The sequence below is a fragment of the Typopeltis vanoorti genome, chromosome 5, assembly GCF_054136105.1.
Source record: "Typopeltis vanoorti isolate ZY-2024b chromosome 5, IOZ_Tvanoo_1.0, whole genome shotgun sequence".
NCBI lineage: Eukaryota > Metazoa > Arthropoda > Arachnida > Uropygi > Thelyphonidae > Typopeltis > Typopeltis vanoorti.
In genome coordinates, this window is record NC_143553.1 from 59,642,179 (window position 1) to 59,664,268 (window position 22,090).

At 36.1% G+C, this 22,090-nt stretch overlaps 1 protein-coding gene across 1 annotated transcript in view; it reads right to left on the bottom strand.

Annotated features, from left to right (window-relative positions):
* Positions 1 to 22,090, bottom strand: part of LOC150106454 (disintegrin and metalloproteinase domain-containing protein adm-2-like) — a 279,900-nt gene that overhangs the window by 173,567 nt on the left and 84,243 nt on the right. The window contains exons 5-6 of the mRNA XM_090393007.1: positions 8,456 to 8,540; positions 3,654 to 3,784 (exon numbers count right to left, since the gene is read on the bottom strand). Of these exons, the coding sequence (XP_090249133.1) occupies positions 3,654 to 3,784; positions 8,456 to 8,540 (216 nt within the window). The remainder of the gene's footprint in view (positions 1 to 3,653; positions 3,785 to 8,455; positions 8,541 to 22,090) is intronic.

Genomic DNA, 22,090 nt, shown 5'->3' on the forward strand with positions numbered 1-22,090 from the left:
GTGGTGATACTAAGGTGGAAGTAATGCAGAAGTCATATCACCATATGCCAGTTGTCAAAAGTTGCCATAATGCAAAGCACATCTCCTTGTCCGCAAGGAGATGTGCTTTGCATTATGAGATACTAAGGCAAGTGATCAGAACTTATACCACCTTTACCACGAGTTGCCCCAGTCCTGAAAATACTTCAGGAGCAAACTTTGTTTGCTTACACTTGGATAAAAGATTAAACCAAATATATAATTGGTAACATAGCCAAGTGAAAAAACTTCCATCAACTATCTCTAATCCAGAGAATTTTAATAATAAGGTGTTGACACCTTTTGGCAATTGGTATATGGTGTTATGACTTCTGCATTACTTCCACCTTAGTAATGTCTGACCACAGATCCGAGAGCTTAGTATGGTAGCCTACCAAGAAGAGTCAATTCATGCTGAAAGGGAAAAAAAAAAGATGTACGAATTGGTCACCAACACACGAAATCACGTGCTTTATACGTACAATTTTCCAAGTATTATACAAGCAAAATAGTTACCACTTTAAAAAGTACAATATTCATGAAAGAAAAGTTAATTTTCCGATGTGTAATAATAAACAACTCATCCCACGAGACAGATTGATTACCCTATTATCGAAATGGATTCTGCTTTTTTTGACATGTGCAGAAGTGTCGAAGGATCTCGAATCTGTGGGCATACAGTATCACCACCTCTGGGTCTGGCTCCCACTGACGAGACCTCAATAAAGGTCGAAACTGGTCTGTATCCTTCCCTTAATGCATAGCATTATACATGTCTGCAAGATGTGCTTTGCATTATGGGATACTAAGGCAAGTGATCAGAACTAATACCACCTTACCACAAGTTGCCCTAGTCCTGAAAATACTTCAGGCACAAACTTTGTTTGCTTACACTTGGATAAAGGATTAAATCAAATATATAATTGGTAGCATAGCCAAGTGAAAAAAACTTCCAACATCATATGTGAAGCAAATAAAGCGATATATTTTGAGCATTCAGAACAAGGCTGAAAATTTGCCTATCACTTCTCTGCTTCTAGTGAGTAGGCAAGTGGATTTCTGGAGCCCTGGTAATATGTATCTTGCATTTAGCATTCCTGATCTAGCATTCCTTACCACAAAAACATTGCCAGGAGTCACGATGATGATATGCATGCATCAGACCTGATAGGAATAAATGCAATTTCCTGAGTTTTAATGGTACATGCCTGTCAGCAATATTGTACTCTCAAGACTGCATACTACCTCTTTGACTCCCAGCTTTCACTTTAGTTGTCTCAAAAATCATGGTCATCAACAGCCAACTCATTCACTACCTGGAAGCTTATCAGCTAATCGGTGACCAGCAATAAGAATTCTATCACCCCCCCCCATCACAATTCACAGGAGAACCTATCATGATCACCACCTACCTATGAAAATAAACATGAATTTTTCCAAATCTTTGGAAATGTTTGGAAAAATTCAAGTGGTTGCTCTTGATATTTCCAAGGCATTTGATTGGATCTGGCACAGAGGCTTGGCTGACAAATATCATATTGTGATCCACCTTCCAGCTTTGTAATTAGGACACCAACCTCAATCGCAAAGCCATTCTCCTATACACACACATTAGCCTTTACCATGATGTGTAGTAAACAACTTCAAGCATTGACTATGCATCATGGTAGATGATTTCCTCTTAGATTTTTCAACCAATGCCAGAGCATCTCAGGACTCTGCACTTTATCCTCTTCCTCCTGTACATAAACAATCTTCTCTCACTGAACCACAAATCTCATTCCTACTTCTGATAATGATGAAATACTACATCTCTTCTTCATCTGATAAGCATTATTGTATTCAAGTTTGATGCCTCAAGATCTATAATCCACACTTTAATTTCTGATCTTGCCATGTTATGAACCTCAGTACTACCAAAATGCAATCCTGTCTTATTTCAGACAAAAAAAGATCCCACTTCTCCTTCCTCTAGTAATACTAGATCTCTATATAGGATTTTTTTTTTTTGGTGGGGGGACAGTTGACTTCTTGCCATTCCTAGAACAAACACATTTGGAAGGCCTTGATACTTTATGATCTTTTATAACCAATGATTTAATTTCTGATCTCCTCCCATTCTTCAGTAGAGCAATGAGAAAGTTGTGAACCTTAACACTAACAAAATGCAATTCTAGATTGCTTCTCATAAGACAGATCTCACTTCCCCTTTCTTCTCGTGATACTAGACCTTCAAACAATCAGATTTCTCTTTCTAGGCTGACTTCTTGCTTTTCCTACAAATACACCAACATTACATCCATAACCTCCTCAGCCTCCAAAAAACTAGGTGTGTTTTTCTGTTTAAGTCACTACTTCACACCTACATAAATTTTAAATCCACCAACCCTGGAACACTACTCATAATTTGATGTGATGTGGTAATAACCTCTCTAAAAATGCTTGATGCTATTCAAAAAAGCAATCTGATTACTGATACCCATTCTCTCACATTCACTCTCTCAAGAATTCTGTTTCGTTCATATGCCATTTCTGTAGGTATTTTCATGGACAATGTTCTATTGAACAGGTGATCAACATTCCTCTACTTTGTTTTAAGATTGTAAGAACATGTGCAGCCACTAGCCAATATCCATTTACTCTTCATCTTCAAACCTTGATAACCCAACTTCTTTTCTTCCTCTTTCATTCCATCTGTTCCAGTCTTTGGAACCTGTCTTTCCCAAAGACTCCAACCTCCAGCTCTTCTAGAAACATATCAAGAGATTCAGATTTTTACTCTCCGCTTAATCTCCATTATCCTCTCCACACTTCCAGTCTATTTAAATTATCCTGCAGAATTTCTATACATCAACATCCGATGTATTGCTCTACCTAGTTCTGAATCATCAACAAACAGCTGGAAATTCCACCTGAAATCATTTTATACAATATCAATGTAGAATATTATTAATGACACAATGAGCCATTTTTTTCATGTATTGTTAAAATAATTGGTTTAAAGCCCTCATTGCACTGAATATTAGAATCTCATCATGGGATACAGTTTTCAATGACTGCATATGGGCAGTGAACTGTATATTTGAGACGTTTATTCTGGTGTGTGTGTGTGTCATTTTTGATAGAACAGTTCCAAAACATTATGGGATTTTCACATATGAACAGTATAAGTGAACTTCATGAAAAATAAACTTCTTTAAATTTAAATATAAAAAAGCTTTTCAACTGAATGTGAGTTAGCCAGTCATATATTGGCGACAGGGGTTTTCTCTTTAAGAAACTCAGATTTTTCCCCTTGCAAAAATTGTTTCATGTGTTTCTCTGCCTGTATTTTCTGAACATAAACTGTTCAGAAAATACAGGCAGAGAAACAGAGACAGATTATGAACAGGATTTACCATACTACCATTGCCAAAATTAGCTTTATAAAAATCCAAGGTGCTTGGCCTAAAGTCAATACATAAATGAAGGTGGAGGATAGGGATAAAGCAAAGAATTTCCATCTCTTCATCCTATTAGTTATTCATGTGATATTCCTTAATATCAAGTCAAAATATTTTAAATATATTTAATGATTTAATTTATACATTTTTAATTAATAAACAAGAATAAAACATAATTATGTCATTCCTTACGTTGAAGATGGAGACATAATGCACTTTTCTTCTTGGCAGTGACAATTTCCATCATCATGTTCTAATCCAAAATTATGACCAAGTTCGTGTGCAACAGTCGATGCAACCAAACCCACAACTTCACTATGGTCCTGAAAAGTGAAATTAATTTGATTATGAATATACGAGAAGATAAGAGTGATTTTAAAACTTCTGTAAACTAAGCTGTATTCATATAAGTGAAAATTAACTTTTTAACTTTTTTTTGGTATTTCATCTCTGATTATACTAGAATCCAAAGTGAATACTATTGAACTGCTTTAGTTCTGCCATCTGACTTCTTTCAGATGGAGTTAGCTCAGTAGGTTGGAAGAGATGTAGCACTACTGGGGGGGGGGGGGTAAAATGTGACATATAATGTAGGACTAAGCATGTGTAGGTAGGCTAATTAACAGAGGAGATTATCTAATAGGATGTTGCCATAGGCTACAGAATGTAGAGTACTGATTGTGAAATGTTTAGGCAAATTGTTTAGGCATATAAAAAGAAGGTTATCCTGATAGGAGATTTGCATTACAGGATTGTGGATTAGAAGGAGGAATAGCATATGGAAATAAGGAGAGTAACTTTGCTGAATTTCTGACAACTATCTTAAGTAGTTTTTATAGTATTGGATTTGGTAATATCCTCATAGGATGTGATCGTTAATGAGGTATCAATGTTGCCACTAGTTGAGAGTAATTACGAGGTACTTGTTTGAGAAGTAGCGAAACAAGAAAAGGTTACTGCCAAAAGAGTGTGGAATGTGTGAAATGTGTGGAATGATGGGTGATTATGGGAAGCTCCACAGTCAACTAACATCAATATTTTGAGTAGAGTAGCAATACAGAGAAGATGTTGACAGTGCATGGGAATTCATAAGACAGTATCTGACAAGCAATGTATAACTACATATGAAGAGTTAAGTGAATAAATAGAGTTGGAGTGAAATGGACAAACAGTGAAATCAAGCAAACTGTGTTGGAAAAGAAAATGTTACAGAGGAGTACAAGACAGTCAGTGGTGATGAGACGGATGAGGAATATAAAGTGAGGCTGGGAAGGTGACAATCATGGTAAAGAAAGAGAAAGTGCAGTATGAGAGGAGATTGTTCTGCCTATTAGGCAGCTAATCTTCTATCCATCTCACTAATCTATTATCCAATCCTGTCTATTCCATTTAAAATGCCCACTTGCTATACAGCAATGCCATGTCAAGCTGGTGTGTACAATATAATAAAATGAAATTAGGTGGCAGAATAGTGCACTAGCTGAGAGAATGATATCAAAGAACTCTGTGTGTGTGTGTGTGTGTGTGTGTGTGTGTGTGTGTGTGTGTGTGTGTGTGTGTGTGTGTGTGTGTATCTGAAAGGAGAAGGGTAACCAACATAACTCAGTTTATATTCAGCTTATAAATAAATATATAAATGATATTATAACTAGTTTGAGAAAAATATTCAGCTGTTTGCTGAATATTCAAAACTGATGAGAGTTATCAAAATTCAAATACATGCAACTAAGATAATTTCACTGAAGGTAAGTTTTGATGGGCAGACTGAGGGAGTGTAGAGATTAAATATCAAAATGATTAGATATCAAAATGATAGACTAGATATCAAAATGATTTTGCAGGGTAGAAGGGATAAGAACAAGAGGACATCCTTGGCATTAATCAGATTTAGGTTAATTTCGTTCTTAAATATAAGTTATTTTGTATAGTAAGTTAGACAGAATTGCATATGGCACTTATGTGAAGTAGAATAATGACATCTAAAGCATCCTTGTTCAAGGAATTCAACCTGAGAGACTTCATGGAATGCAATGTTTGCAAAATGTGCTCATCACTGAAGGGGAATAGACTGGTTCAAAAGCAAGAGTGTTGAGAGAGAGTGTGCCAAAAATATTATGAAAGTGAGTGTCAGAAGTGCAGGTCAGCTGAGAGAGAGAGAGAGAGAGAGAGAGATTGAAGCAGTAGAAATAACAGTAAATACATGTTGAAGTATTCCCTGTTAGTTCTGCCACGTGTGTGTGACAGAGTAGCAGAACAGGATTGAGAGAGAGAGAGAGAGAGAGAGAGAGTAAAAGTGACGATCAAAAGAATAGTGTTTAAAAGATGTGAAGAATGAAGAGTTGGCTGTCATGAAGGAGATAGTGCACTAACACGGAGTCCTTCACAGAATGAAACATGAGTGAGTAAATGCAGAAACATTTGGTGAGTGATTCAGCTGAGAAAGGAGAAAGAAATGCATCACTAAGTAATGAGGGAATAAAGAAAGAGTCTTTTATTAGTAAGCCTATTAGAAAACAAAAGAACAAAGTGAAAGAGTTGACAGGAACAAATGATTTGAAAGAAAGGAGACAAGTATGGTATGAGGAAAGATATGAAAGAGTTAAAAGAGAATTGAGAGAGTTAAGTTAGCGAGTCTGCTGCCATGGAATGACAGAGATGAGTTGAGAAGAAAGCTCACAATAGCAAATGAGTCAATGTGTAGGTTATGTATTAGAATAATGTGAAGTTTGTGGATGTGTAGAGTGATTTTGATGGACAAAAGGATTTAATGAAGTGTTTAATTTGGCATTCGGAGTCTGGAAAAATTATTGAAAGAAGTGAGAATGGAGGTGCAAAAGGAAAACTAGAACCATTAGAGGAGAAGCTGTTGAGTGAGTCGACAGTTATGCTGGTAACAAACCAGAAAGTGAATAATGATTATGGGAGACTTCAACTATGGAAACATGAACTGGAAGGAGGAAAGAGCACATGGGAAGAAGGAAATGAAATTTATGCAGTTTCTAAGGAATAATTACCTGAGGCAGCATGTGATGAAAGGTGCCATCCATTTGAGAGGACTAGATCTAGCAATTATTATTCCTATTATTATACATGTATCTCCAATGAGTCAGAAGACTCATTGCAGGAGATCCATTATTCCCACACACTAGCCATAATTCATACAATAACTATCATATCACTCCATAAACACATTCACCTGTAAAGCATACATAACCACCTCTGGTAACCCACTCGATCCATTCACCACTCTCTCCATGCAAAAAATCTAGCCCTAACATCCTTGTTAACCACACTCTTACACAATTTCCATAGGTGATGTCTCATTTTCTTCCTTTTTGCCATATACTGAAAAATATTCTTCAGTGTCAATCTTATAACCCCTTCAATAACATATATGCTTCTATCATGTCTCCTCTTTTTTGCCTGTTGGCCAGTTTTTGAAGGCATCAGATTCTCAATGTATTCTCATAGGGAGCATTCCATAGACCTGCCATAATCTTTGTCACTCGCCTCTTGATCCTCACTACTTCACCCCCCCCCAATGGAATCCAGGTGATCAAATCTGCATGTAGTAGCCCAGATAGGGTCTTCATTAGAAGCAGTCCTTATTAAAGCCTTACAGTGGGGAATAATAATAACTTCTCTATCTCTCTTTGTTAGTGTGTTCTTCAACAACTTTTACAATATGTCTCTAAACTCCCTAACCTTAAAGTCCATTTAAATCCATTTAAGCCAGTCTAATTGCATCAAAGAATTTGTTTATAACCAAGATGACAACACTGCATGATCACTGGTGAGAGTAATCATGCAGTGTTGACCTGGGAGGTGGCTAAATTTGTGGAATTTTCAATTAAGAGGAGATATGTGTAGAATTCCAGAGTATTACAAACTAAGAGACTGTTTGGAGCAATGCATACAGTCTCTTAGTTTCAAGAGACTGTATGCATTCAAGCATCAGTTAAAAATTGTGTAGAGAATTCAAAGGAAATGTAAATAGTAGGCATATGAGCAGTACAAGGCACAGGACAGAAGGGTGCTCAGTGATAAGAAAGGCAAAATCAGAATACAAGAGGAAATTAGTAGATATTAATATACTAGTAATAGTAGAAATTAGATCACAAGAATATAATTTCTTGGCATCTTTAATTCAATTAAGACAGTCTTACTGAGGTTTGCTCTGTGTATACAGGTTTTTCAACTTTCTATGTATAATCTTTCTAGTAAAAAAATAACTTCTGTACAAGACTAGTTTTATTCCACTAAATTCTATGCCTATTGGATAAGGTATGGATTGCTAAACCAGACTTAACTTATTTATGAAGTAGAATATAATCTTGATGTTCTTTCATACGAATCTGAGTGAAAATCCTGTGGTCATGAGGGTTTTGTTACTATAGGCAGACTGGTCATTCAAAAATGCAAGCCATTCTATTCAAAGTTGAGAATTTAGAAGAATATTTACATGTTGTATTAAAGTTGGGAAAGCCATTGTTTGGTTCAAATGTTTGGTATCTGGAAATGGTTTCATTCTTCCCAGTTGTTTCATTTTCTTCCTAAAAAAAAACTTGAAATCAGATTACAGTACTTTAAGTGAATTAATGATATAACCATCCTTAATGGAGTTAGATCTCTTGGCAATAAGCTGAAATAATAATAATAATACTATACTAAGGCAAGTGATGTGAAGTCATTAGCTTCTATGTATGAGTTGCCCCAGTCCTGAAAATACTTCAGGTGCAAACTTTGTTTTGCTTACACTTGGATAAATGATTAAACCAAGTATATAATTTCTTGGTATCTTTAATTTATATTAAATATACATTTACTGAAATAAAAAAAAAAAAAGTCTTGAATGTCTAATACACTATATGTGTGTAACAATGAACATGAAATTTATTAGATTGAAATGTAAGAAGAGGTAAAGATATCAACATATATAATATTGAAAACATGTCCAAGTATAACACTATGCTTTCAAAACCTCATTAACTTACCATGCTTACTCCACCAGAATATTTAGATGTACAAATTGGACCTTTCAATGCTTTACCAACTACTCCACTTGCAAATTTTTGGGCCCTGCAAATGTAAATTGAATAAGTAATAATTAATTGAATTAAGTAAATAAATTAATAATTCATAATTAATTAAATAAATGAATAAAATTTAATTTTATTTCTTTAAGTCTAGCTATTATTAAAAAGGGACTACTCCACTGCCTAAAAGCTTTGCTTTTTTATTACACAGTAACTTGTTACTTCCCAGTAATTTAGACAATGTTGTCTGATGAGATAAATATTAAAATAATTCTTTTGCAGAGGATCTTCTTTTGTCTATCAGTCCTATTACTAGATTTGCAGAAGTTACTAGCATAATAACAGTGTATCATGATGACATTCCAAAGAAAACATGCCCTATTTTGGCTAAATTCTACAGTTATCTGATTTAAACAATATAAAAAAACAGCTTGGATGAAAACAACAAGACAAGTTTCGTCTTGATGAATAACTGATTATTAAACAAATTGGATTAATAAACAAACATTAATCATATAAATCTAAGAATGTTCATAAAATCTGTTGAAGACATGTTTAGTACATCTAATTTAAAACTATAATGGTTCATTACTTGGCTTATGATTCAACTCAAGCTGCTAAAAAATAACTGCTATATCAATATTATGGCCAGCATGCCTATCATTATTTTGCACAACTGGTTTATTATTATTATTAGACTTCCAGAGAATCAAGGACTCATCGGGGGGGGACATGCATCATCCACACCAGCTGTCATACCTTTTCTTAAGCTCATTCACACTAGATGCACTCACTATTTCAATAGCCACTGTTCCATTTCTCATAGAACTGTGAGTGGAAATGGAATTTCCACTCACAGTTCTATGAGAAAAAATCTAGTGTTTTCCCCTTTCTTAACTACACGTAAACTTGACTTCAACAGATGTCCCCTTGTCCTCTCCCCACCTTCCATACAATGAAAATATTTCGTCAAATGATATCCTATAATGCCCTCTCAAAAATTTATAGATCTCTATCATACCATCCCTCTTTCTTCTATCTACCAGTGTGTGCAGTTCGTTTATTCTTAATCTATCCTCAATATACATTCCATAATCCCAATATTATCTTTGTAATCCTTCTTTGCAGCTTTTCAAGTTTCTTTATCCTTTTGGAACTCAGGAGACCAAATCTGTGCAGAGTAGTCCAGGTGCAGTCATATCAAGGCTCTGTAAACAAGCAAATTGACTACCATATCCTTACATGTCAAGGTTTGTTTCAATTGCATTATTCTGAGTTGTATTTTCAATTTCTGTGATGTAATCATTAAACTTCAACTTTCTATCCACCATAACCCCAAGATCTGTAAGCTTCATCAGTTACTCCAAGAATAATCTCAAAATATAATATACTGTTGGATGTTGCATTGTAAAATTCAATGTAAAAATACCAAAGCACTCTACATCGATTTTACAGAGGTCAAGTCTCATGAGAACTGTAAATAACCTTGTTTGTTTCTATGTATATTTTGCTAAATATTAATGTAGTTAACCCTATGGGAAGTGACTGTATTTACTGTTTTAACATCAAAAACAAAGGCAATGCTTTGCCATCGGAACTTTGTATATAGCTATGTGTAAGAGCACAAGATAGTTGTTTACTATTTTTGTGTATGAGAAAGTTGCTTACAAGCTCTGTGTATAACACCTTTAAAGTTAGTATCTAAGAGTGCTGCTAGGTTTAGAGAATTTTTGATACTTTGCTTGTCCTTTTGGCACAAAAGGACAAGCAAAGTATCAAAAGAAGTCCGCTAGTTTTAGAGACAAGTTTCTGCTGCCCGGAAAAATACGATCAAAAAAAGTGCATGGAGGAGAACAAAGAGAGGGTCGAACTTAAAAAGAAGATGAAAAAGTCATGTTGATTTTCTCCGGGGTTTACAACCCTTAGTGCAAGGTCCGGAGAACGGGAAAATAAAAGGGGGCCGAGCAGGGCATTAGAGGCTTCCAGTCGTCGGCAGAGGAGAGGCAGTCGGAATCACAACAGAGGACCTCGGAACCAGAGCAGTGGCGGCAGAGAGGCAAGGCCCCATTTACAAGAGAGGAGTGTCCAGGTCCAGTTGCCAACAGAGGAGAGCCGAGATCAAGTTGCCGAGAGAGCAAGGCAAAGCACCGTTACCGTAGAGAGCCAGAGCCAGTCGGCGGCAGTTAGTCATCGGCGGTCGGCAGTTAGAGGCATAGTCATTGGCAATTAGTAGCAGAAGTAGCGGCAGTTAGAAGCAGAATTACCCGAAGTAGGATCCAGAGGAGAATTTGCCCATATGCTGAAACCTTTTGCATGTGCTATTCGAGTACCGCAGATTGCAGTCCAAAAGCCCGCCAATATCCTGATGTGACACTGCTGAAGCAAGACACTCCTGAAGGAAGCCTAAAACTCGAGATGAAAGAAAAGACAGAGACTTTAGTGCAAGACTCTTGACTGAATGTGCGATACACAGCCTCTGTAAGTTCCATTCTTTTGTAAAATTTCTCTTATAATCTAGGAGATATGTTATAGAAGGACTGTTAAGAATTAGTTTAATAGTAATAAGAAATGTCCATAAGAGAGCCAATTGGCATGTTGGAAGTTGATATCAAATTTGTAAAAAAATAACTTAATAGAGAGTTAGCTAACCTCTTTGCGAGTAAACTAGAAGTTTAATAAGTCAAATTTTTAAGCAGAGAGTAAATAAGTTTTTGAGTTAAAGAGATTATTTAGTGTTGAAGTAAAAGGGTTCTAATTTTATGCTAAAAATTTTATAGATGGGTAGAGAAAGCAATCTCCCTATCATTTGATTCATGTATATTTCATACTAATGTAAATAAATGTGTTTTAATTATTTGTTAAAAGAATGCTGCCTGATCTTTTATTTTACAATGCACCGTTTCTAAAAATAATCGGACTTGTGAGCGGGAAACAACTAAGACATTAAAAGTACAGTTTAATTACTTAAGAACCATGACTGTTTATATAAACTTTGTTGAAGGAATTTATACTAGTAAGAGAGAGAAATCTACCGGACATTTTACTGAGTTTTATGCCGATTTTGAAATACTGGGTAGCGCAGTCTTAACAAATAAATCTTCCAGTGTTCATAGGCATACGACTAGTAAAATATGGAAGGTGGATAAACAATAGTAAGACAGAGGAAGTAGAGTAAGAAAGGAAGATATATAGAAAAACGTGTAGAATAGTAAAGATAATAAATAACGCATTAAACAAACATAGTACCCAGTAGAATAAATAAGAAAGGTTATGAGAGAAAAAGCATGCACTGCTTATAAAGAATAAAGAGGATATTACAATATAAACAGAGTAAAGATATTACAATAAAACAGCTGACAGCTTTTGTTACAATAATGCAGCAAAATGTTACAGCATCACACCAAAGTGAAAACTTTACATTTACTAGCATTGTATTGCTAGTAAATGTAAAGCTATCATTTGCCCACAATTCCAACCTATTCAAATTATCCTGTAAATGCTGTATGTTAGTACTATCTCTGATTACCCTATCTATCTTTGCCTCATCAGAAAACAGAAGATCTTCTATCAGTCCCTTTCCAATATCATTAATGCATAGATTCAACAACAATAGCAAACACATTGATCCCTGGAGCATACCACTGCCACCTTAAATCTGGCAGTTTCACTACCCCTCCATATACCACTTTCTGATACCTGTCCATTAGCTGCCACTCACTTATCCAAGCCAACAGTTTACATTCCAATCCAATATTCTCCAGTTCATGCAACAGCCTTTCATGTAGTATTCTATGAAATGCCTTAGCAAAGTCTAACAGACTTATAATCTATCCATTCCCTTTATACAACTCAGCTAAGACATTATCATAAAATATAAGCAAATTGCTCAGACATGACCTCCCTTTAGTAAACTTGTGCTATTCCATGTGAAGTATAGCTTCCTTGTCCATCCATTTCTGTATGTGAGTTCTTACTAATTTCTCTAAAATATTCAAAATCACTCCAGATACTGATATGTCAATAATTAGCCATATCAGTCTTTTCACTACCCTTATGCAATGGATTATCATATATTCTTTCCATTCCTGTGGGAACTTTCCTGAGCAAAGACTCAAATTATTCAAACATGCCAAAGTCCTAGCCAGTTGGGCTGGACATTCCTTTAGCATATGTGCTGATATCCCATCTATCTCCCAATTCCCAAATTTTTATCCAGGCTATGCAACAGCTATATAACATCCTTCTGGTGTTAAGGGATAAGGTAGTAGAAACACTGTGTACTATTCTGCATACACCAAGTTGAAAGATCTTGGTGAAGTGAGCACTCATTATTTGAACTACCTCATGCATTCATTCTCTCTTTTACTTGCAGTATAATGATAACATTCTTTTAGATTGCCTTTAGCTTGTGCACCCAATTTATTTTCATATTCCAACTTAGTTTTCTGCACAATATTTCAATACTCTCAACTTTTTGGACCTGAGCTGCATATATTTCAAAACTCCTCTCACTCTTATTCTCAATGATATTCCTTCCACCTCATAGATGAGGTTTTTAACATGAATTATTTTTTTTAATCACATAATGCATCTTAATAAAATTATGATATATTTGTTGGTAAGAACATAATGCACATATTTTGTTCTTAATAACATAAATTTTCCAGTAGATCATAATTCCTTTTCAAGATGAGTCACTTCTTAATGTTATAAATCAGGAATATTAGATTAAAAAGGGGAATGCAAATGAAAAAAAGTAAGGAGAAATGGTTTGTAAATGGGAGGGAATGATAGGAGAATCTGATTTTAAAAACCTGTGAGTGAAATGGAGATAAATTTCAAGTGTTGATAGAATATAGGGCAATTGAATACATATTTATTTAGTCAATGATTTTTTTTAAATATAATTTTATTTATTTTTTAAATTTTTATGAGAAAGAACACTGGCATATAGTCATGACTACACTTTTGGAAAGTCTGGACAAACTGATCCAAAGGAATGTGCTATTCACTCTGTTAATTCTGCTGGGTTGTTACCTCTGTAACTGACTATTTCATCACACAGTCACTGGTGAATAAGTAAGAAAGTCATCCAAACAGCTACCGGTGAGCGTGGAGATGACTGATTAGGCTAATGCATGAACCACATAACCTTCTACAGTGGCGATGTATAACTGAAGGAGGTACTAATGGCTGTGATGCATTAGCTCATATTATTATTATTATTATTAAGAGAGACAGACCTCCAGGGAGTCAGAGACTCATCGCAGGAGGCCACATACTACACACACCAGCTATCATACTTATTCTTGAATTCATTCACACTGCTTGCACTCACAACATCCAATGGCAATCCATTCCAATCATGCACCACCCTCTGAGAGAAAAATATAGCCCTCACACCCTTCTTGGCGGCCCTCATTCTCAGCTTCTAAGGATGTCCTCTCATCCTTTCTCCACCCTAAATTGAAAAATTCTATCAACTGAAATCCTGTATGACCCTTTCAGAAATTTGTACGTCTCAATCATATCACCCCTCTTTCTCCTGTTTGCTAGTGTCTACAGTCTACAAATTCTCAATCTGTCTTCATAATCAATATTCCACAATTCTGATATCATTTTTAACAATCTCCTTTGTACTCTCTCCAATATATCAGAATCACAACAGAAACCAGAACTGTGCACAATAGTCCAAGTGAGGTCTTATCAAGGCCTTGTAAAGAGGCAAAATAACATCCTTATCTTTACATGTGAACGTTCATTTCAGCATTGCAATTATCTTTTGAGTTTTATTTGCAATCTTTGTCACATGGCCCCTGAACTTCAACTTCCTATCTATTAATACTCCAAGATCCCTAGCCTCATCCCACCAATATAATACGACATTGGATATCTAATCATGCCAAAATGAATGACTTCAATGTCAGTTCAACTGACATTGAACTGACACCCATTTTCCCATGCCCACAATTCCAGCCTATTCAAATCATTCTGCAATGACTGCATATCAGCAGCATTCCTGATTACCCTATCTATCTTTGCATCATCAGCAAATAACTGTATGTTACTTGTCAAATCCTTCCCAATATCATTAATGTACAGATTGAATAACAGTGGACCAAGCACTGATCCTTGTGGTACACCACTTGTTACCTTTGTTGTGACGACTTTCTTCTCCATTGTGTGTTCTGGCTGTTGACTGACTCCACTTTTGAACATAAAGAAAATTTATTTTTAACTGCGCCACTCTGCGTTCACATTTGTATGAACAATACTGTGGAATCAATCATCAGTAAGCACAATGTTATATAATCTAATTCAGATCGAAACTCTCCTTAGAGACATTTTATCCTTAAATTATATAGCAGTCGTGGTTCTCTAGTCTTATATTACTTTCTCATTAAATAGGGTTCCCGCTTAGATTCCAACTATTAAATGAGCGGTGCAATAAAATGAAATCAGGAAAGCACAAGATTCAAAACAAATGGAAATATTTAATACATTAACACATGAAATTACATTAATCCAAGAAGTTCGAAACATAAATAATATGATCATGAAATAAACAAGTTCTTATTGAGACAATAACTTCACTGTAGAAGTTATTATCGTGCACTGTACACCGAGCACGATTAGATTTTTAACATATACATTTCTACCCTTCTTATTGTTAAGAACTTCTAAGCACAAATATTTTTTTAGACAAGGTTAACTATTCAATATGTTTCAAATGTTGACTCTGTTTAGCTGTTCAGGATATATAAAGCACACTTCGTTAAACACACACACACACACACACACACACACACACACACACACACACACACACACACACACAAGGAATTCTAAAGTCCTATTAATCTATTACTGTAATCTTAGTAAATCAGTCACTAACTTATATCATGCTTATATTACATTCAGAATTGAACTGTTATTATGGCAATACGCTTCCCTTTTAGTATATTCACAAAAACATAGAAAGGATTTCCTTACCAGAACAATTGGTATACTTTGCCTATTATCACTGGTTCTCGAAAACACTTCTTTGCTTCTTAATAGCTTTCTCTCTCAGCTCACATTAGTACGAAAGAATCTTGGTTTTTAGTAGCGGTTTGGTTGGCTCGGGAACACATGCCTCCTTGCTCTAAATGGCTATCCTTGGTTTCCTTGGCAATCCTTGTCATCCCTCTTGTCCTCACTATTACTGGATGAGGAAATAGAATTCTGGATACGAACAAGAGCCCGAGAAAAGGTAAGTCAAATGACAGAGCTCCCTTGTCTCTTCCACTCAGTTCCTGCTTCGTTCTCCTTTCTATATCAACAGCACATGTCTCTTCTCTTTCATTTTCACACCAAAAATCCAGTTTGTGTTGGCTTTGTTAACACAGCATAACAACTAGTGCCAAAATGTACTCTGGCAGATAACTTCGTAATTTCTCACAGCACTGAATTTCTATTATGCTGGCTATGTCCTTGGCAATGGTTTACACAAGTGGATTAAATTCAGAGTTTCCGTGCACAGTTTACAATAGGATATATACACTCTACAAAGAATTAGCACAAGGTAAATAACTAACAACTATTAGAATATATAATTATTTTATAATTATGGAATATACAACAGTAAGTAATAATTTGATATTTATCTGATGAGTAAATTTGGCTCAGGGAATGACAGATCATGTTAAATCCTGAATGAAACACTATTATAATATAATTCCTTTCATTCAGAATTCAACACCTTAAACCTTGCAGACTCAGATTGTATACCACTTTTTGATATCTGTCAGTCAGCCATCCTCTTATCCATGCTAATATTGTATAACCCAAACCCAATTTCTCCAATTTATGCAGCAATCTGCCATGCTGTATTCTGTCAAAAGCCTTAGCAAAATCCAAAAGTATCATGGTGTATCCATTCCCCTTGTCTAGTTCAATGGTAACATTTTTATAGAATGTGAGCAAATTGCTAAAACATGATCTTCCCTTAGTAAACTCATGTTGTTCATTGCAAAGTAGAGATTCACTGTCAACCCATTTCTGAATGCAGGCCTTAACTAATTTTTCCAAAATCTTCACCACCACTCTTGAGATACTAATTGGTCAATAGTTGGATACATCAGTCTTTGCACTACCCTCGTGCAATGGAATTACCATACATTCCTTCCATTTCTGCAGACTCTTCCATGTTCTGAGACTCACATTAAACATCCTGGTCAAAGGAATGGCCAGTTCGGTTGAACACTCTTTTAGCACACGTGCTTATATTCCATCAGTCCCTATTGCTGAATTCTGATTCAATTTGTGCAACAGCTCTAATACCTCGGCCTCACACACACCTGCATTTCTTCATCTAGTGAAGAGGTAACAGTGAGCTCAAAGTTGTGTTCACTAAGTTGATAGCTTTTAATGAAATGGGCACTCATTACTGAATAACCTCTTCTGCATCTGTAACCCTCATGCCATCTGGATTTAGAAGAGTTATTCTTTCATATTCATTCTTTCTTTTACTTGCAGCATATCGATAGAATTCTTGTGGGTTGTCTTTAGCATGCAGAGCCAGTTTCTTTTCATAATGAGACTTTGCTTTCCATACAACAGTTGTGACTATTCTAGCCTGCTGCTTATAATGTCCATAACGGACATCATCCTAATGCAAAAAAAAGGTGGTGGGAGGACTAGGGGCCATGCATGGAAGCTGGGCAAGAGCGTGGTTGACAAGTGTGTTAGAGCTAGGTTTTTTACTTGGAGAGTGGTGAATGAGTGGAATAAGCTTCCAGAGTCTGTTGTGGGTGCTACTACCGTGAATGAGTTCAAGGCAAGGTATGATAGATACTGTGTGAATGTTGAATAGTTATTCTTGACATGATGTTAGGGCCTCCCTCGATGAGTCTGTCGACTCCTTGGAGTTTCCCAGAACAACAATAATAATAATAATAATAATAATAATAAACGGTATTCCTTCCACATCGTCCTTTTCTTACGAATCTCTTGCTTAATAAGATTACACATCCATTTGACTCCTATTCTATTTATTCTTCGAATTCGCAGAACACATTCTGATATCACATCATTTAAGTATTGTTTAAATAATTCCCATGCAGTGTCGATAATCTTTCCATCCAGCAACCGATCCCATTCCACTGAACTCAGTATACTACTCAGTTGGTCATAATTTCCTGCTTTGTAGTTCATCATGTAACCTTTTCTGGATGGAACATTCATAAACTTAGTCACTTCCCAAGTGAGAACCGCATGATCACTATCACCAACTGGAGGCAGAATAGTTACATCTTTAACTGAAACGCCCTCTGACACTATAATCAAATCAAACACTCTTTGACCATGAGTTCCTTCTGTCACATGCTGCTTGAGGAAGTTGTCCTGGAACAGCTCAATAAATGCATTTTCATTCTTCTGATGAGATTCTACTGCTATCCAATCAATATTTGGATAATTAAAGTCTCCCATTATGATTACTCTTTTTGCGCTCACCTTTTCTATTTGATGATGCATTTCTTCATCACCAGCAACCGATCCACCAGGTCTGTAACAACACCCCACTATGTAATCTGTCTTGTTAGATTCCACCTCACACCAGATGGCTTCAAACTCACTGCCACATGAATTATTATTAGTAGTATTACTACATTCATAAGTCTCAACTCTAACTGGATTTAAGTCATCCAATATCATTAGCAGCACGCCCCCTCCTCTCCTATCCTCTCTACCCTTCCTAAAAATCTGTACCCTTGACACTCGATACCAGTTAGTAGGTCTGATTCTGATAGCCAGGTCTCACTAATTCCTATAATCTGAGGTCGCAACATATTGACCAAGGCAACAAACTCTACCCCTTTTGTTTCTGATACTCCTAGCATTTGTGTACAGACATAATAATCTACCTGATGTTCTTTTTGTATACTCTTGTTTGCAGTCTGACTGCAGTTGGACAACTTGCAGATCTCTATTTTTCTCTAATACCTTACACATGTAGACATCTTTGCATACATATGATGGGTCCAAAGCGGACGAATACAAACCCGAAATCGTTCTTGCCTTGTGAACATTTCCATGACAAAGCTCCTTCCCAATATTAACACAGTTATATACCATTGTCTCTTACACTCACATTCACACCATTCCTCCCTTTATAATTTAGTTTCCCTGACTTTTTGTGTTAGGTCTCATACCAGTTATTAGTTTTTCCAGACGCATTCAGGTTTGGACCATCCCTCTTATACAAATCCAATCTTCCCTCAAACTCGCTCCACACATCCAAAAAGTCACATCCATTCCTTCTACATAGCCTACACATCGAATCGTTTGCCATCATAGCACTTCTTAATTCATTTTTATTATAGCGAGGTAAAATACTAACGATTTTCACTTTCTCACTCTTCACGCTCTCCTCTTCCAGCAACCCTTTCATGTCCTCTCTCTCATACTGAACTTATCACCAGTTAAATCATTCATACCTACAACAAATACGTTTACTTTTACTTTTCTTTTCAGTTTTTGAATTACTTGCGTTATATTTTTAATTTTCGCTCCAGGAAAACATGTTATAACTCTCTCATCTATAACATGTTTTATTATAGAGTCACCATACCAAATAACTTCTTTCTTTTTACTAACAACGTTACTTACCTGATTTTCGTTATTTCCTGACTTACCTATTTCCTTGCTTTGTTGTTTCTTATTTTCCTGTTCGTTTTTCTTTTTCTCCCTATGCTCATTTAAACGTCTCTCAACTTTTTTTGCAATTCCTGCATTGTCTCTCTAATGATCTGCTTCAACTTCGCTATTTTGGCGGTTAATTCATTTTTATTAACTTCCTCCATGTGCACAATAACCTCGTTGGCAGGGCTAACCTTCTTGTTTTCATGGTGCTTTTTTTAGCATTACCTTTCTTGCCCATTTTTGTGTCATTTTAAACATATACTAAATATTAAAATATCTTAATAAAAATATATGATATTTATTATCTGATATTCTTTTCTTATTCTCTCTTTAAACCCTCTGTGGTGCACTACATGATTTCAATATACTGAGTTTTAGGTAATTCAGATCCAGAGCTTTCAATTGTGTCAAAGTTACATTTCTTCATATTCATCTTTGAGGTTATACCTGATGCTTTTTTTTCCCTCTTCTTCTTCTTTTGCTTGCTTTCAGTTCTGACATGTCTATTTGGGAGGCAAGTATCTGGCATAAGCATGACATGATTTGACATGACATGACATTGACAGGCTTTATTAGCGTTGTTAGTGTACTAAAGTGTTTTATAACATAATCTATGTCGGGAAGTTGCCGCTAGATGAATTCGTAATGTGTAGTGTTCATGCAAGCTCCAGATAAGATAAGTATCATTTTCAGTTATCGATACAAATTACTTAATATTGTGTAGTTTCGTTTTGTTTGCCTTGCATATTTTAGTGCGTCTATTTTTGGTGTGTTATAACGTATAATTTGACAAAACACGTTGCAAATAAGAATGGCACCTGTGCGAAGGAAAATGGTGGCCAGTAATGAAGGTTCGCCATCGTTATCAAAGAATGGTAGCATAAAAGAAATGAGTCAGTGTACTAGCTGCAAAATGTACGCTTTGCGGAGTGCGGTCGGAGTGTGGTTAGATGATAATAAAGGATTGAATGTGTGTAGAAAATGTATGGAGAATGAGGAATTGAAGTGTATTTCAGATCGTGAGTGTGATATTTTTGTCAACCTTCAGAATGAAGGAAATAGGGATATGACAAGAAACGGCAAGGTTGTACATGAAAATTGTGAGAGTGTGAATGTAGAAAGTGTGAATGATAGTATAAATGGTTTCTCAGAGAACAAAAAAGATGAGATAGATGCATTGAGTGAGATTGCGTTGTTGAATAGTGCGATAGAAAGAGCAAAACAGCAGCTAGAGTGCATGAACAAAAGTAGACTGAATGAACCAACCAATAATAAAAGGTATGACAGGAAAAATAGACGTATGAATGTGAACATGAACAAAATGAAGGATAGAGTGCTGTATGGAGACTCGTTAGTACGAGGTGTGTTAGTAGAGGATTTGACAAAATCGTACCAAACTGGTGCGACCATAAAGGACGTAACTGCGTCTATTAGAGAGCAAAAGGAAAGGGTGAAAGAAATGATTGTGTGGCAGGTACGAATGATTTGAAAGGAGATAAAATGGAAATGATAGAAGACCTGAATGAATTGTTTGAGGTAGCAAAAGAAAAGAGTGAGAGAGTTAGAATGATTAGTCTTTTGCCACGGTATGACAGTGAAATGTTTAAAAGGAGGGCTATAATTGCGAATGACTTTATGCGTGGGTTATGTATGACGAGTGGTGTGGAATTTGTGGATGTGTGGAGTGAGTTTGATGGGCGAAAGGATCTATATAAGATGGATGGCTTGCATTTGAATGGTTACGGTGTAAGAAGACTTGAGAAAGTGTTGCTGAATGTAGTGGATGTGCAAATTCAGGGAAACTAGATTTGTTAGGGGCAGGGAGTAGAGATACAGTCCTTATGGAGGCAGTTGAATGTAAGAATGAATATAATACACCAGAGCAAATAAGGACAACAAATCTGAGTGGGATAGTTAATATAAGGCATCAAGGTAGGGTTGGGGCTAATGGGGGTCTTAAATTCATGTACACTAATACTAGGAGTATTAGGAACAAGAAGGAAGAGTTTTTGGCCATGGTTGGCACTTCCAGACCACAGGTTATAGGTATTAGTGAAACATGGCTGACTGTAGATGATATAACTAGTGGGATTGAATGTGATGGGTACAGCGTGTTCAGGAATGACAGAGAGAATAAAATGGGGAGAGGAGTATTGTTGATGATAGCTGATGAGCTCCAGCCAAGGAGAATAGAAGTTGAATTGCAGAATAGAGAAAAGAGCACATTTGAGGCCATTTGGTGTGAGATTGTGGCTAGCAGAACTAAATATACAATTGGGTGCTGCTATAGACCAGGTGATGGAAAAGATGGTGGTGACAGTATGCACAAGCAAATAGAAGAAATGGGTGGAAGGAGGGTGATTATTATTATGGGAGATTTCAACTATGGTCGCATTGATTGGAGTGAGGAGAGGACACACGGGAGGAAGGAACTGGATTTTATGCGGTTATTAAGGGATAACTATCTGCGACAGCATGTAATGGAAAATACTAGGGGTCAGAGAGTGCTTGACCTAGTAATTACATCTGAGGATTTGGCTGTATCAAATATGACCACATTGCCACCAATCGGTGAGAGTGATCATAGGGTCTTAACTTGGGAGGTGACTAAAGGTGTAGAATTTTCAATTAAGACAGGGTACATGTGGAATTATCGGGCTGGAAAGTATGACAAGCTTATTAGTTTGATTGGTTCAGTGCCATGGCATGTACAACTGCAAGGACTAGAAGTTGATAGTGCATGGGAGGTAGTTAAGAAGTACTTGCATGAAGCAATGGCTGACTGTATACCTAGAGTCCGAATAATAAATCAAGTAGGGGTTAAATGGATGAATAACACCATTAAGCTTGAGTTGCAAAAAAAGAAACAACTATGGAGGGAATTTAAGGAGAAGGGTGACCGGCAGGCAC